The sequence below is a fragment of the Eleutherodactylus coqui genome, chromosome 2 (assembly GCF_035609145.1).
Source record: "Eleutherodactylus coqui strain aEleCoq1 chromosome 2, aEleCoq1.hap1, whole genome shotgun sequence".
Taxonomy (NCBI): Eukaryota; Metazoa; Chordata; class Amphibia; order Anura; family Eleutherodactylidae; genus Eleutherodactylus; species Eleutherodactylus coqui.
In genome coordinates this window covers 245,289,664-245,304,238 of record NC_089838.1, presented here as the reverse complement: position 1 = coordinate 245,304,238, position 14,575 = coordinate 245,289,664, and the positions used below count along the sequence as shown (strand labels likewise).

At 43.7% G+C, this 14,575-nt stretch overlaps 1 protein-coding gene across 2 annotated transcripts in view; it reads left to right on the top strand.

Annotated features, from left to right (window-relative positions):
- LOC136612430 (inactive cell surface hyaluronidase CEMIP2-like) overlaps window positions 1-14,575 on the top strand; it is a 126,804-nt gene that overhangs the window by 36,113 nt on the left and 76,116 nt on the right. For both annotated transcript variants that reach the window (XM_066592777.1, XM_066592778.1), the window contains exon 2: window positions 12,220-12,572. In XM_066592777.1, coding sequence (XP_066448874.1) covers window positions 12,281-12,572 — 292 coding nt within the window. In that variant the 5' untranslated portion in view covers window positions 12,220-12,280. The remainder of the gene's footprint in view (window positions 1-12,219; window positions 12,573-14,575) is intronic.

The window sequence follows — 14,575 nt, the reverse complement described above, 5'->3', positions numbered from 1 at the left end:
ACCCCAAAGTGTGAGGTAAATATCCTCCAATGTGTGAGTTAAATGTCCCCCAATGTGTGAGGTAAATATCCCCCAATGTGTGAGGTAAATGTCCTCCAATGTTTGAGGTAAATGTCCCCCAGTGTGTAAGGTAAATGTCCCCCAATGTGTAAATGTCCCCCAATATGTGAGGTAAATGTCCACCAATGTGTGAGGTAAATGTCTCCCAATGTGTGAGGTAAATGTCCTCCAATGTGTGAGGTAAATGTCCCCCAATGTGTGAGGTAAATGTCCTCCAATGTGTGAGGTAAATGTCCCCCAATGTGTAAGGTAAATGTCCCCCAATGTGTAAATGTCCCCCAATATGTGAGGTAAATGTCCACCAATGTGTGAGGTAAATGTCCCCCAATGTGTGGGGTAAATGTCCTCCAATGTGTGAGGTAAATGTCCCCCAATGTGTGAGGTAAATGTCCTCCAATGTTTGAGGTAAATGTCCCCCAATGTGTGAGGTAAATGTCCTCCAATGTGTGAGGTAAATATCCCCCAATATGTGAGGTAAATGTCCACCAATGTGTGAGGTAAATGTCTCCCAATGTGTGAGGTAAATGTCCTGCAATGTGTGAGGTAAATGTCCCCCAATGTGTGAGGTACTGTCCCCCAATGTGTGAGGTAAATGTCCTGCAATGTGTGAGGTAAATGTCCCCCAATGTGTGAGGTAAATGTCCTCCAATGTGTGAGGTAAATGTCCCCTAATGTGTGAGGTAAATGTCCGCCAGTGTGTGAAGTAAATGTCTCCCAATGTGTAAGGTTAATGTCCTCCAATGTGTAAATGTCCCCCAGTATGTGAGGTAAATGTCCTGCAATGTGTGAGGTAAATGTCCCCCAATGTGTGGGGTAAATGTCCACCAATGTGTGAGGTAAATGTTCCCCAATGTGTGAGGTAAATGTCCTCCAATGTTTGAGGTAAATGTCCCCCAGTGTGTGAGGTAAATGTACCCAGTGTGTGAGGTAAATGTCTTGCAATGTGTGAGGTAAATGTCCTGCAATGTGTGAGGTAAATGTCCTCCAATGTGTGAGATAAATGTCTCCCAATGTGTAAGGTTAATGTCCTCCAATGTGTAAATGTCCCCCAGTGTGTAAATGTCCTCCAATGTGTGAGGTAAATGTCCCCCAATGTGTGAGGTAAATGTCCCCCAATGTGTGAGGTAAATGTCTCCCAATGTGTGAGGTAAATGTCCTCCAATGTGTGAGGTAAATGTCCTCCAATGTGTGAGGTAAATGTCCCCCAATGTGTGAGGTAAATGTCCCCCAATGTGTGAGGTAAATGTCCACCAATGTGTGAGGTAAATGTCCCCCAATGTGTGAGGTAAATGTACCCTAATGTGTGAGCTAAATGTCCCCCAATGTGTGAGGTAAATGTCCCCCAGTGTGTGAGGTAAATGTCCTCCAATGTGTGAGTAAATGTCCCCCAATGTGTGGGGTAAATGTCCTCCAATGTTTGAGGTAAATGTCCCCCAGTGTGTGGGGTAAATGTCCCCCAATGTGTGAGGTAAATGTCTCCCAAGGTGTGGGGTAAATGTCCTCCAATGTTTGAGGTAAATGTCCCCCAGTGTGTAAGGTAAATGTCCCTCAATGTGTAAATGTCCCCCAGTGTGTGAGGTAAATGTACCCAGTGTGTGAGGCAAATGTCCTCCAATGTGTGGGGTAAATGTCCCCCAGTGTGTAAGGTAAATGTACCCAGTATGTGAGGTAAATGTCCTCCAATGTGTGAGGTAAATGTCCCCCAATGTGTGGGGTAAATGTCCTCCAATGTTTGAGGTAAATGTCCCCCAGTGTGTAAGGTAAATGTCCCCCAATGTGTAAATGTCCCCCAGTGTGTGAGGTAAATGTACCCAGTGTGTGAGGTAAATGTCCTCCAATGTGTGGGGTAAATGTCCCCCAGTGTGTAAGGTAAATATACCCAGTGTGTGAGGTAAATGTCCTCTAATTTGTGAGGTAAATGTCCTCCAATGTATGAGGTAAATGTCCCCCAGTGTATGAGGTAAATGTCCTCCAATGTGTGAGGTAAATGTCCCCCAATGTGTGAGGTAAATGTCCCCCAATATGTGAGGTAAATGTACCCCAAAGTGTGAGGTAAATATCCTCCAATGTGTGAGTTAAATGTCCCCCAATGTGTGAGGTAAATATCCCCCAATGTGTGAGGTAAATGTCCTCCAATGTTTGAGGTAAATGTCCCCCAGTGTGTAAGCTAAATGTCCCCCAATGTGTAAATGTCCCCCAATATGTGAGGTAAATGTCCACCAATGTGTGAGGTAAATGTCTCCCAATGTGTGAGGTAAATGTCCTCCAATGTGTGAGGTAAATGTCCCCCAATGTGTGAGGTAAATGTCCTCCAATGTGTGAGGTAAATGTCCCCCAATGTGTGAGGTAAATGTCCTCCAATGTGTGAGGTAAATGTCCCCTAATGTGTAAGGTAAATGTCCGCCAGTGTGTGAAGTAAATGTCTCCCAATGTGTAAGGTTAATGTCCTCCAATGTGTAAATGTCCCCCAGTATGTGAGGTAAATGTCCTGCAATGTGTGAGGTAAATGTCCCCCAATGTGTGGGGTAAATGTCCTCCAATGTGTGAGGTAAATGTCCCCCAATGTGTGAGGTAAATGTCCTCCAACGTTTGAGGTAAATGTCCCCCAGTGTGTGAGGTAAATGTCCTCCAATGTGTGAGGTAAATATCCCCCAATATGTGAGGTAAATGTCCACCAATGTGTGAGGTAAATGTCTCCCAATGTGTGAGGTAAATGTCCTCCAATGTGTGAGGTAAATGTCCCCCAATGTGTGAGGTAAATGTCCCCCAATGTGTGAGGTAAATGTCCTGCAATGTGTGAGGTAAATGTCCCCCAATGTGTGAGGTAAATGTCCCTCAATGTGTAAATGTCCCCCAGTGTGTGAGGTAAATGTCCTCCAATGTGTGAGGTAAATGTCCCCCAATGTGTGGGGTAAATGTCCTCCAATGTTTGAGGTAAATGTCCCCCAGTGTGTAAGGTAAATGTCCCCCAATGTGTAAATGTCCCCCAGTGTGTGAGGTAAATGTACCCAGTGTGTGAGGTAAATGTCCTCCAATGTGTGGGGTAAATGTCCCCCAGTGTGTAAGGTAAATGTACCCAGTGTGTGAGGTAAATGTCCTCTAATTTGTGAGGTAAATGTCCTCCAATGTATGAGGTAAATGTCCCCCAGTGTATGAGGTAAATGTCCTCCAACGTGTGAGGTAAATGTCCCCCAATGTGTGAGGTAAATGTCCCCCAATATGTGAGGTAAATGTACCCCAAAGTGTGAGGTAAATATCCTCCAATGTGTGAGTTAAATGTCCCCCAATGTGTGAGGTAAATATCCCCCAATGTGTGAGGTAAATGTCCTCCAATGTTTGAGGTAAATGTCCCCCAGTGTGTAAGGTAAATGTCCCCCAATGTGTAAATGTCCCCCAATATGTGAGGTAAATGTCCACCAATGTGTGAGGTAAATGTCTCCCAATGTGTGAGGTAAATGTCCTCCAATGTGTGAGGTAAATGTCCCCCAATGTGTGAGGTAAATGTCCTCCAATGTGTGAGGTAAATGTCCCCCAATGTGTAAGGTAAATGTCCCCCAATGTGTAAATGTCCCCCAATATGTGAGGTAAATGTCCACCAATGTGTGAGGTAAATGTCCCCCAATGTGTGGGGTAAATGTCCTCCAATGTGTGAGGTAAATGTCCCCCAATGTGTGAGGTAAATGTCCTCCAATGTTTGAGGTAAATGTCCCCCAATGTGTGAGGTAAATGTCCTCCAATGTGTGAGGTAAATATCCCCCAATATGTGAGGTAAATGTCCACCAATGTGTGAGGTAAATGTCTCCCAATGTGTGAGGTAAATGTCCTCCAATGTGTGAGGTAAATGTCCCCCAATGTGTGAGGTACTGTCCCCCAATGTGTGAGGTAAATGTCCTGCAATGTGTGAGGTAAATGTCCCCCAATGTGTGAGGTAAATGTCCTCCAATGTGTGAGGTAAATGTCCCCTAATGTGTGAGGTAAATGTCCGCCAGTGTGTGAAGTAAATGTCTCCCAATGTGTAAGGTTAATGTCCTCCAATGTGTAAATGTCCCCCAGTATGTGAGGTAAATGTCCTGCAATGTGTGAGGTAAATGTCCCCCAATGTGTGGGGTAAATGTCCACCAATGTGTGAGGTAAATGTTCCCCAATGTGTGAGGTAAATGTCCTCCAATGTTTGAGGTAAATGTCCCCCAGTGTGTGAGGTAAATGTACCCAGTGTGTGAGGTAAATGTCTTGCAATGTGTGAGGTAAATGTCCTCCAATGTTTGAGGTAAATGTCCCCCAGTGTGTGAGGTAAATGTACCCAGTGTGTGAGGTAAATGTCTTGCAATGTGTGAGGTAAATGTCCTGCAATGTGTGAGGTAAATGTCCTCCAATGTGTGAGATAAATGTCTCCCAATGTGTAAGGTTAATGTCCTCCAATGTGTAAATGTCCCCCAGTGTGTAAATGTCCTCCAATGTGTGAGGTAAATGTCCCCCAATGTGTGAGGTAAATGTCCCCCAATGTGTGAGGTAAATGTCTCCCAATGTGTGAGGTAAATGTCCTCCAATGTGTGAGGTAAATGTCCTCCAATGTGTGAGGTAAATGTCCCCCAATGTGTGAGGTAAATGTCCCCCAATGTGTGAGGTAAATGTCCACCAATGTGTGAGGTAAATGTCCCCCAATGTGTGAGGTAAATGTACCCTAATGTGTGAGCTAAATGTCCCCCAATGTGTGAGGTAAATGTCCCCCAGTGTGTGAGGTAAATGTCCTCCAATGTGTGAGTAAATGTCCCCCAATGTGTGGGGTAAATGTCCTCCAATGTTTGAGGTAAATGTCCCCCAGTGTGTGGGGTAAATGTCCCCCAATGTGTGAGGTAAATGTCTCCCAAGGTGTGGGGTAAATGTCCTCCAATGTTTGAGGTAAATGTCCCCCAGTGTGTAAGGTAAATGTCCCTCAATGTGTAAATGTCCCCCAGTGTGTGAGGTAAATGTACCCAGTGTGTGAGGCAAATGTCCTCCAATGTGTGGGGTAAATGTCCCCCAGTGTGTAAGGTAAATGTACCCAGTATGTGAGGTAAATGTCCTCCAATGTGTGAGGTAAATGTCCCCCAATGTGTGGGGTAAATGTCCTCCAATGTTTGAGGTAAATGTCCCCCAGTGTGTAAGGTAAATGTCCCCCAATGTGTAAATGTCCCCCAGTGTGTGAGGTAAATGTACCCAGTGTGTGAGGTAAATGTCCTCCAATGTGTGGGGTAAATGTCCCCCAGTGTGTAAGGTAAATATACCCAGTGTGTGAGGTAAATGTCCTCTAATTTGTGAGGTAAATGTCCTCCAATGTATGAGGTAAATGTCCCCCAGTGTATGAGGTAAATGTCCTCCAATGTGTGAGGTAAATGTCCCCCAATGTGTGAGGTAAATGTCCCCCAATATGTGAGGTAAATGTACCCCAAAGTGTGAGGTAAATATCCTCCAATGTGTGAGTTAAATGTCCCCCAATGTGTGAGGTAAATATCCCCCAATGTGTGAGGTAAATGTCCTCCAATGTTTGAGGTAAATGTCCCCCAGTGTGTAAGCTAAATGTCCCCCAATGTGTAAATGTCCCCCAATATGTGAGGTAAATGTCCACCAATGTGTGAGGTAAATGTCTCCCAATGTGTGAGGTAAATGTCCTCCAATGTGTGAGGTAAATGTCCCCCAATGTGTGAGGTAAATGTCCTCCAATGTGTGAGGTAAATGTCCCCCAATGTGTGAGGTAAATGTCCTCCAATGTGTGAGGTAAATGTCCCCTAATGTGTAAGGTAAATGTCCGCCAGTGTGTGAAGTAAATGTCTCCCAATGTGTAAGGTTAATGTCCTCCAATGTGTAAATGTCCCCCAGTATGTGAGGTAAATGTCCTGCAATGTGTGAGGTAAATGTCCCCCAATGTGTGGGGTAAATGTCCTCCAATGTGTGAGGTAAATGTCCCCCAATGTGTGAGGTAAATGTCCTCCAACGTTTGAGGTAAATGTCCCCCAGTGTGTGAGGTAAATGTCCTCCAATGTGTGAGGTAAATATCCCCCAATATGTGAGGTAAATGTCCACCAATGTGTGAGGTAAATGTCTCCCAATGTGTGAGGTAAATGTCCTCCAATGTGTGAGGTAAATGTCCCCCAATGTGTGAGGTAAATGTCCCCCAATGTGTGAGGTAAATGTCCTGCAATGTGTGAGGTAAATGTCCCCCAATGTGTGAGGTAAATGTCCCTCAATGTGTAAATGTCCCCCAGTGTGTGAGGTAAATGTCCTCCAATGTGTGAGGTAAATGTCCCCCAATGTGTGGGGTAAATGTCCTCCAATGTTTGAGGTAAATGTCCCCCAGTGTGTAAGGTAAATGTCCCCCAATGTGTAAATGTCCCCCAGTGTGTGAGGTAAATGTACCCAGTGTGTGAGGTAAATGTCCTCCAATGTGTGGGGTAAATGTCCCCCAGTGTGTAAGGTAAATGTACCCAGTGTGTGAGGTAAATGTCCTCTAATTTGTGAGGTAAATGTCCTCCAATGTATGAGGTAAATGTCCCCCAGTGTATGAGGTAAATGTCCTCCAACGTGTGAGGTAAATGTCCCCCAATGTGTGAGGTAAATGTCCCCCAATATGTGAGGTAAATGTACCCCAAAGTGTGAGGTAAATATCCTCCAATGTGTGAGTTAAATGTCCCCCAATGTGTGAGGTAAATATCCCCCAATGTGTGAGGTAAATGTCCTCCAATGTTTGAGGTAAATGTCCCCCAGTGTGTAAGGTAAATGTCCCCCAATGTGTAAATGTCCCCCAATATGTGAGGTAAATGTCCACCAATGTGTGAGGTAAATGTCTCCCAATGTGTGAGGTAAATGTCCTCCAATGTGTGAGGTAAATGTCCCCCAATGTGTGAGGTAAATGTCCTCCAATGTGTGAGGTAAATGTCCCCCAATGTGTAAGGTAAATGTCCCCCAATGTGTAAATGTCCCCCAATATGTGAGGTAAATGTCCACCAATGTGTGAGGTAAATGTCCCCCAATGTGTGGGGTAAATGTCCTCCAATGTGTGAGGTAAATGTCCCCCAATGTGTGAGGTAAATGTCCTCCAATGTTTGAGGTAAATGTCCCCCAATGTGTGAGGTAAATGTCCTCCAATGTGTGAGGTAAATATCCCCCAATATGTGAGGTAAATGTCCACCAATGTGTGAGGTAAATGTCTCCCAATGTGTGAGGTAAATGTCCTCCAATGTGTGAGGTAAATGTCCCCCAATGTGTGAGGTACTGTCCCCCAATGTGTGAGGTAAATGTCCTGCAATGTGTGAGGTAAATGTCCCCCAATGTGTGAGGTAAATGTCCTCCAATGTGTGAGGTAAATGTCCCCTAATGTGTGAGGTAAATGTCCGCCAGTGTGTGAAGTAAATGTCTCCCAATGTGTAAGGTTAATGTCCTCCAATGTGTAAATGTCCCCCAGTATGTGAGGTAAATGTCCTGCAATGTGTGAGGTAAATGTCCCCCAATGTGTGGGGTAAATGTCCACCAATGTGTGAGGTAAATGTTCCCCAATGTGTGAGGTAAATGTCCTCCAATGTTTGAGGTAAATGTCCCCCAGTGTGTGAGGTAAATGTACCCAGTGTGTGAGGTAAATGTCTTGCAATGTGTGAGGTAAATGTCCTGCAATGTGTGAGGTAAATGTCCTCCAATGTGTGAGGTAAATGTCTCCCAATGTGTAAGGTTAATGTCCTCCAATGTGTAAATGTCCCCCAGTGTGTAAATGTCCTCCAATGTGTGAGGTAAATGTCCCCCAATGTGTGAGGTAAATGTCCTCCAATGTGTGAGGTAAATGTCTCCCAATGTGTAAGGTTAATGTCCTCCAATGTGTAAATGTCCCCCAGTGTGTGAGGTAAATGTCCCCCAATGTGTGAGGTAAATGTCCCCCAGTGTGTGAGGTAAATATCCCCCGATGTGTGAGGTAAATGTCCGCCAGTGTGTGAGGTAAATGTCTCCCAATGTGTAAGGTTAATGTCCTCCAATGTGTAAATGTCCCCCAGTATGTGAGGTAAATGTCCTGCAATGTGTGAGGTAAATGTCCCCCAATGTGTGAGGTAAATGTACCCCAATGTGTGAGGTAAATGTCCTCCAATGTTTGAGGTAAATGTCCCCCAGATTGTGAGGTAAATATCCCCCAATATGTGAGGTAAATGTCCCCCAATGTGTGAGGTAAATGTCTCCCAATGTGTAAGGTTAATGTCCTGCAATGTGTAAGGTAAATGTCCCCCAATGTGTAAATGTCCTCCAATGTGTGAGGTAAATGTTCCCCAGTGTGTAAATGTCCCCCAATGTGTGAGGTAAATGTCCCCCAGTGTGTAAATGTCCCCCAATGTGTGAGGTAAATGTCCCCCAATATGTGAGGTAAATGTCCCCCAATGTGTGAGGTAAATGTCCTCCAATGTTTGAGGTAAATGTCCCCCAGTGTGTGAGGTAAATGTCCCCCAATGTGTGAGGTAAATGTCCCCCAATGTGTGAGGTAAATGTCCCTTAGTGTGTGAGGTAAATGTCCTGCAATGTATGAGGTAAATGTCCCCCAATGTGTAAATGTCCTCCAATGTGTGAGGTAAATGTCCCCCAGTGTGTAAATGTCCTCCAATGTTTGAGGTAAATGTCCCCCAGTGTGTAAATGTCCCCCAATATGTGAGGTAAATGTCCCCCAGCGTGTGAGCTAAATGTCCCCCAATGTGTGAGGTAAATGTCCCCCATGAGGACTCACAGCCTCCATGTCTGACCTGCATATAGCAGGATGTGATAAGTGAGTGGAGTCTGGAACTTATAAGATGTAAAAAGAAGGCGATAAAGTGAGAACATCCAACAACAGCCATTCGCCGCCATAATAGTGAAGTATTGTTTTTTGTGTTTATGTCTAACTGTATTGTCATCTGTAAATGTGTCTTTGGCGTAGTGCACACTAGCTGTATGTGCGCTGTGCTCCCGTGTAGGATAGTGCATGACCAGTCCGTGTACTACCCAATATGTGTGGGCACATTACAGGCATCGTCCTATTGGTCACCTCTGAAACAGACAGAATTAGGACATGCCACGAGGTTTATCACACAGGCCATCTGTCTAGGTGATCACATGTAAAGCATCACGCCTATAGTGGGGCTGTATCCTGTCCATGGAAGTACACGAAAAGCACATGGCTCCAAAATACGCCAGTGTGCAGGAGGCCTGAAGACTTATTGTAAGGCTAGTTTTACACGGCCGAGCGCGATATCAGGACATGAATCTCGGCCCGATATCGCGCTTGTGCACGTGCGATGTCCCCATGTATGTGAGGCGTTTTTGTGTCAAAAACGCCTAAAATCACTTCAGGGAAGTAGTGATCGGCAACCGTTTCCCATTGCTGTCAATGGGAAACCTGGCACCACACTTGTATGCACATCGCACGCCGAGCAATGTGTTTTCCGGCCCCATTGAAAACAATGGGCAATGCATTCCAAGGGATTTTTTCTGGCACCACAATGTGGGGGAAAAAAAGAAAATCACTCATGTATATCACCCCATTTAAAAGAATAGGGTTCATATTTGCGCGAGATTGATGCGTCTCACAATGCACAATTGTACCAATCTGCCATAGGCGGCCATGTTGCCACTCACACGACGTGCGTGAAATACGCGTGCAAGAAAAATCGCAGCATGTCCTATCATGGTGTGTATTACATGAGCATGCACACCAAGATAGTACATGAGGATGAGTGGCATGCAGTCAGTACACAATGTCAGTGCATACTGACGGCGTGCCGCGTGCCTATATCTCACAGCCTGCACACTGTGAGATACGCTCGCATTAGCCTGGCCTTATGAGCATGAGAAATGGAGGGAGAATGTATGTCCATGTGACATCCCTATGCATTGCATGACTGTTTTTACGTCTGTGTCTCATCTGGGGGGTTTTGCGAATGCGCAAAGAAAAAAAAAATAGGAGGACTAATCTTATTTATTTTTATAGAATTGCTTAGCAACAATCAGTTAAAAATGGAAGTCACTGGGATATGATTTGTGTGATCTCCGTTTTCTCATTGACTTGCATGGGCGATTGTGGTTTGTGAAAATAACATTTTTGCTATGAGTTTTCTTTTCCTATATAGCAGGGCAGCTTGCATTATGAAAAGAATGCTAAAAACACACAAATACAAAAAAACTCATAGTCTGTAGTGTGTTTCATGATTTCCTATTGACTTACAGGAATCATCTGACTGCAGCGATTAACTCCAGGAAAAAAGTGATGTTCTTCACAGAAATGAAACATGTAAAGGCACTTGTGCTGCGCATTTGCGCAATGAGTGTTGTGCTTTTGCATGTGCAAAATACACGCAAGCATGCTTCCATTGATTTCAATGGGAAATGAAGTTTAAGTAGTTTAATGTGCTATTTTCGTGCACGATCGAAACGCATTTCCAAAAAACGCACGTGACTGAACCCATTGAAATCAATGGATTCTATTCACTGTGTAGTGCACACACACATTTTGCATGTGTAATACGCAGTGCAAATGTGTTCGTGTGAATAAGCCCTTAGGGCACATTCACACAGGGTTCCACTGCAGCAAATTCTGCAGCATTTCTGCATAAAAACGCACATCAAAATCTGCACCATGGATGCAGATCCACAGCTGATTTTAATAGCTACATCGCTCGTCCTCACCTTGGAATACATGGCGCTGTCAGTGCATTCCGGCACTGATGACCCCCAGCAGCTTCCAGTGAGGGCTGAGCCATTGGTCAGGTCATTCTACTTCTACATTACCTGACCAGTGGCTTGGCGCTCCATAGAGGCTGCTAGGGGGGTGGTCTGTGCCCGAGTGCGCTGACAGCGCCATGTATTCGCAGGTGGGGGGGAGAACTTTGTAGCTAATAAATTATAAGCAGCTAATTCCCAGTCAAAATATGCCCCTACGGTGCGGAATTAGATGCAGATTTTTATATGGAAATGCTACAGAATCTTCCGCAGCATTTCCGTTCTGTATGAACGTACCCTTAGGAAAGTACTATATTGTCCAGCAGGTATTTGTTGTGTTGGGGAGCACACAGTGGGGAGATTTCTGAAAACTAGTGCAAAGGAAGAATGGAGTACCCATAGCAACTAATCAAATTGCACCTCTCATTTTTCAGCAACTTTTTGGAACATGAAAGCCTAAATATGATTGGTTGCTATGAGCAACTACTCTACTTTTCGTTTGCATTAGGCTGGCTTTTACATAGGCGATCACGTCTTTTTACACTCAATTTTTGAGCGTCAGCGCTGCTTTTTCTCACCAAATCAATGCTGCCGCTTGTGATTTTCTCGCACGTTTTTTTTGTGTGATTTTGTTGAAATTTTTTTCGTGAAAGTTAATAGGAATTTCTAATGTTAAAATTGCATCGCAATGCAGGTTTGTTGTGTTACGATGCGATAAAAAGGAGGCTCAATAAGGGAAACATGAGAGATTAAAGAAATGCACATCACAGAAAGATAGAGCATATTGCGATTATTTTGTTCTCTCAACATCGAATCAGTGAAAACATCGCTAATGGGAAGGAAACCATTGTAAATCATCGGTTTAATAATCTGTTTTTTTACTGATTCTCGCATCACGCGAAAATCGCACGATTTTTTGGCCCGTGTGAAACCACCCTTATGGAGAATAAGGCATGTGATACAGAACACCAGATTGTAGCTGAAACTTCCCACCATTGTGTTTCTCCCTAAAAAAAATAATAATAACATTAGTGTACAAGTTGAGTTACAGAGAGGAAGGTTTTTGCCACAAATAAAAAATAGCCATCTGTGTATGGAAAAGTGTAGGAGGGGTTTCATAATAGTGGCATTTTTGTGTGTTTTGCAATTACACCAGAAATCAAGAGTAAATTCAATTTTTTTTCTAAATCTACAATATTATATATATGTTCTTTCTACCCCCGATAAGTAAAAGCGTGGATCTGCAGCTGTATTACCGTCTGTGGGTTCATTCAACCTCTAATGTAACTGTTCTATTTGATGCATCTTCCAGATGGCTTTGTAGTTGCTGTCAGCAGAAGGGTAGTAGGTTCATTATATTGTCAGACATTAGTTTTTATATACAGCATGTACACTTCACAGTCCATTCATCTGTATTGTATCTTACACTATGAATTATTTACCTATGCCTCTTATTCACAGGCCAACTGGGCACTCAGACTCCGCCAGTCCATATGCTGCAAGGATAGACTAGAAATTCACTATGCAATGCTGCACCTTTAAAGACGACAGACTACCCTCCAAAGCCCACACATGTCTTCATTTTCAGCCTGGCACAGTGTGGCATCGGGAGATATATATGGACTCATCATGCCATTCAAAGGAAAACCGGACCCATGTGCGGGATGTGGGTATCTGCCTCTGCTGGGGCCAACAACCTCTCTTTGGACCGTTCCTGAAAAGAAGATTGACTATGCCAAGAACTTCAATGGCAGCTGCTCTGTTCATTTTGATGCTCTTGTCCTGGAAGACCTGTGAAGCAGGAGACCTAAACTGTTAGTAAGCAGGATCTAGGGGGGCAAGATACTGAGTGCAATGCCTGGTTTTACTTTATATTGGAAAAAAAGAGTAGTAGTCAGAGTTTGTGTAATGTGACCCTCCCCAAGGGTTAACCACTGGGTCTACTGTAGCAATCATTTCAGACAAGGGGGATGCCTTAGTCAGCAGGAACAGTGTTCTTCTAAAACCACTTATAAAGTCAGAGAAATTCAGAGGAAGATAATCCCTTTGGGAATTTACAGCTGTTTATACATGTTCTGCACCGACTGGTTACTAATAAAACAAGCTAGTACAATATTAGTATTTTAAAAATCACAATATGTAAGATATTGTTAAATTATAGTCAGAGGTGTACCTTGAAACTGCTGGGCTGTAATGAAAAATCTATAACAAGACCCTAACTCTAATGTTTTTTTCATAGTACTGGTCTCCTACTATGGGAAAGAGAAACCTTATGGGCCCTCCAAGGTCCGGGTGCAGCTGTATCTTCTGCACCTATTATAGCTATGCCCCCCAATTAGAATCACCAATATATACGTTGTGTACTTATATGCACTAGTACTATTAAAGAAGTATTCTGGAAACAAAAAGTTTTTTCAAGTCTTCATCCATCTGCTGGATGGGCCAAAATTGATAGATCGGTGAGGGTCCAACTGCTGGGACCCCCACCAATCCCAAGAATGGGGCTCTAGTTAGTCTCCAAGGAAACGGCGGTCATGCAGGCGCACCGCTGCATCATTCATATTAATGAGAGCGTGACGAGGATTGTCAAGCGCTTTGCTTCCGGTTAAGTGCTTGGTAATATCCAGCGCTGTCATTCAAAAGAATGTAGCAGCAGTGCGCCTGTATAACCTCCACTCCCTTTCCTTAAAAACCAACCTAACCCCTGTTTTCAGGATCAGTTGGGGTTCCAGCGATCAGACCCTCATTGACTATAATGTGTTCCTTTCCGCTGCCGTTCTACCCTCTGACATTTTCATAGATGAAATAGTGTTGGATGTAGCTCTATTTTGTCCACATTTTAGCTGAACTCGCTGCAGATGTTTAAGCCTTATACATAGATGTAGGCTGCTTCTGTGACTGGGGCACCTGTCTACCCGCCACCAGTGCTGCCATATACACAGCCGGCACTGCCTGTAATAACCATATCAAAGATGATTGCAAAGCTGACAGGTGTCCTGATGTGAACAGTAGTAGAGTCTTCCCAGTCCACTATGCTGAAATTTTACCATGATCAAAATTAAAGCTGTCTGTCCATTAGCAGATAAAAGCTATTTTATGGAAGTTCCCATAACAGCCGTGCAGAATAGAAAATCCCTTGATGCCTTGTTACCTTATTGTTAGTGTTCTCACATGTAAGTGCAGCAATTCATATAACAATAGTAGCATATTGGGGAAGTTCTGTTCTTTTATATCTATTATATAATGCATTCATATAGGATCAACAAAGGTAAACTAAGCGTTCAAAAAATATAGACAATATGTTGTCACTGAATTTCCTGCTAGCCTCCATCTGTTTGCTATACTGTGTCATGTAATTCGGTAACAGATGGAGAACAAGTGAAGAAGTGTTACATACATAGGACTGTATTCTGTGTCAGTAGTGACAGCTGTGTTTCTATACATCCATACATCTTGATTATCAATCAAGCTGTTACAGATTCATTTCACTTAGATATACAATTCCACTTTGATAATTGTGCCTCACTGTGTATAGTACATTTATAGGTAAAGTAGTCATCGGCGCAGGTAGTCAATAATAGCTATGGAGAAAACAGAATCAGAACACTAAAAAGAAAAGGAGTTAAAGGGGTTGTCCAGTTACCAGACAACATTTCCTCTATGGGTCCAGCTGTGCTAAAATAACAAAACGAACTATACTTACCTGTCCCCAATCCCCGCAATCTAACGTTGTAGCCCGCCATCCTCCTAGCATTTATCACAGAGGAGGATATAGCCGGATGTCACCTGACTGCTGCAGCCATTTAGAGGCTTTAGC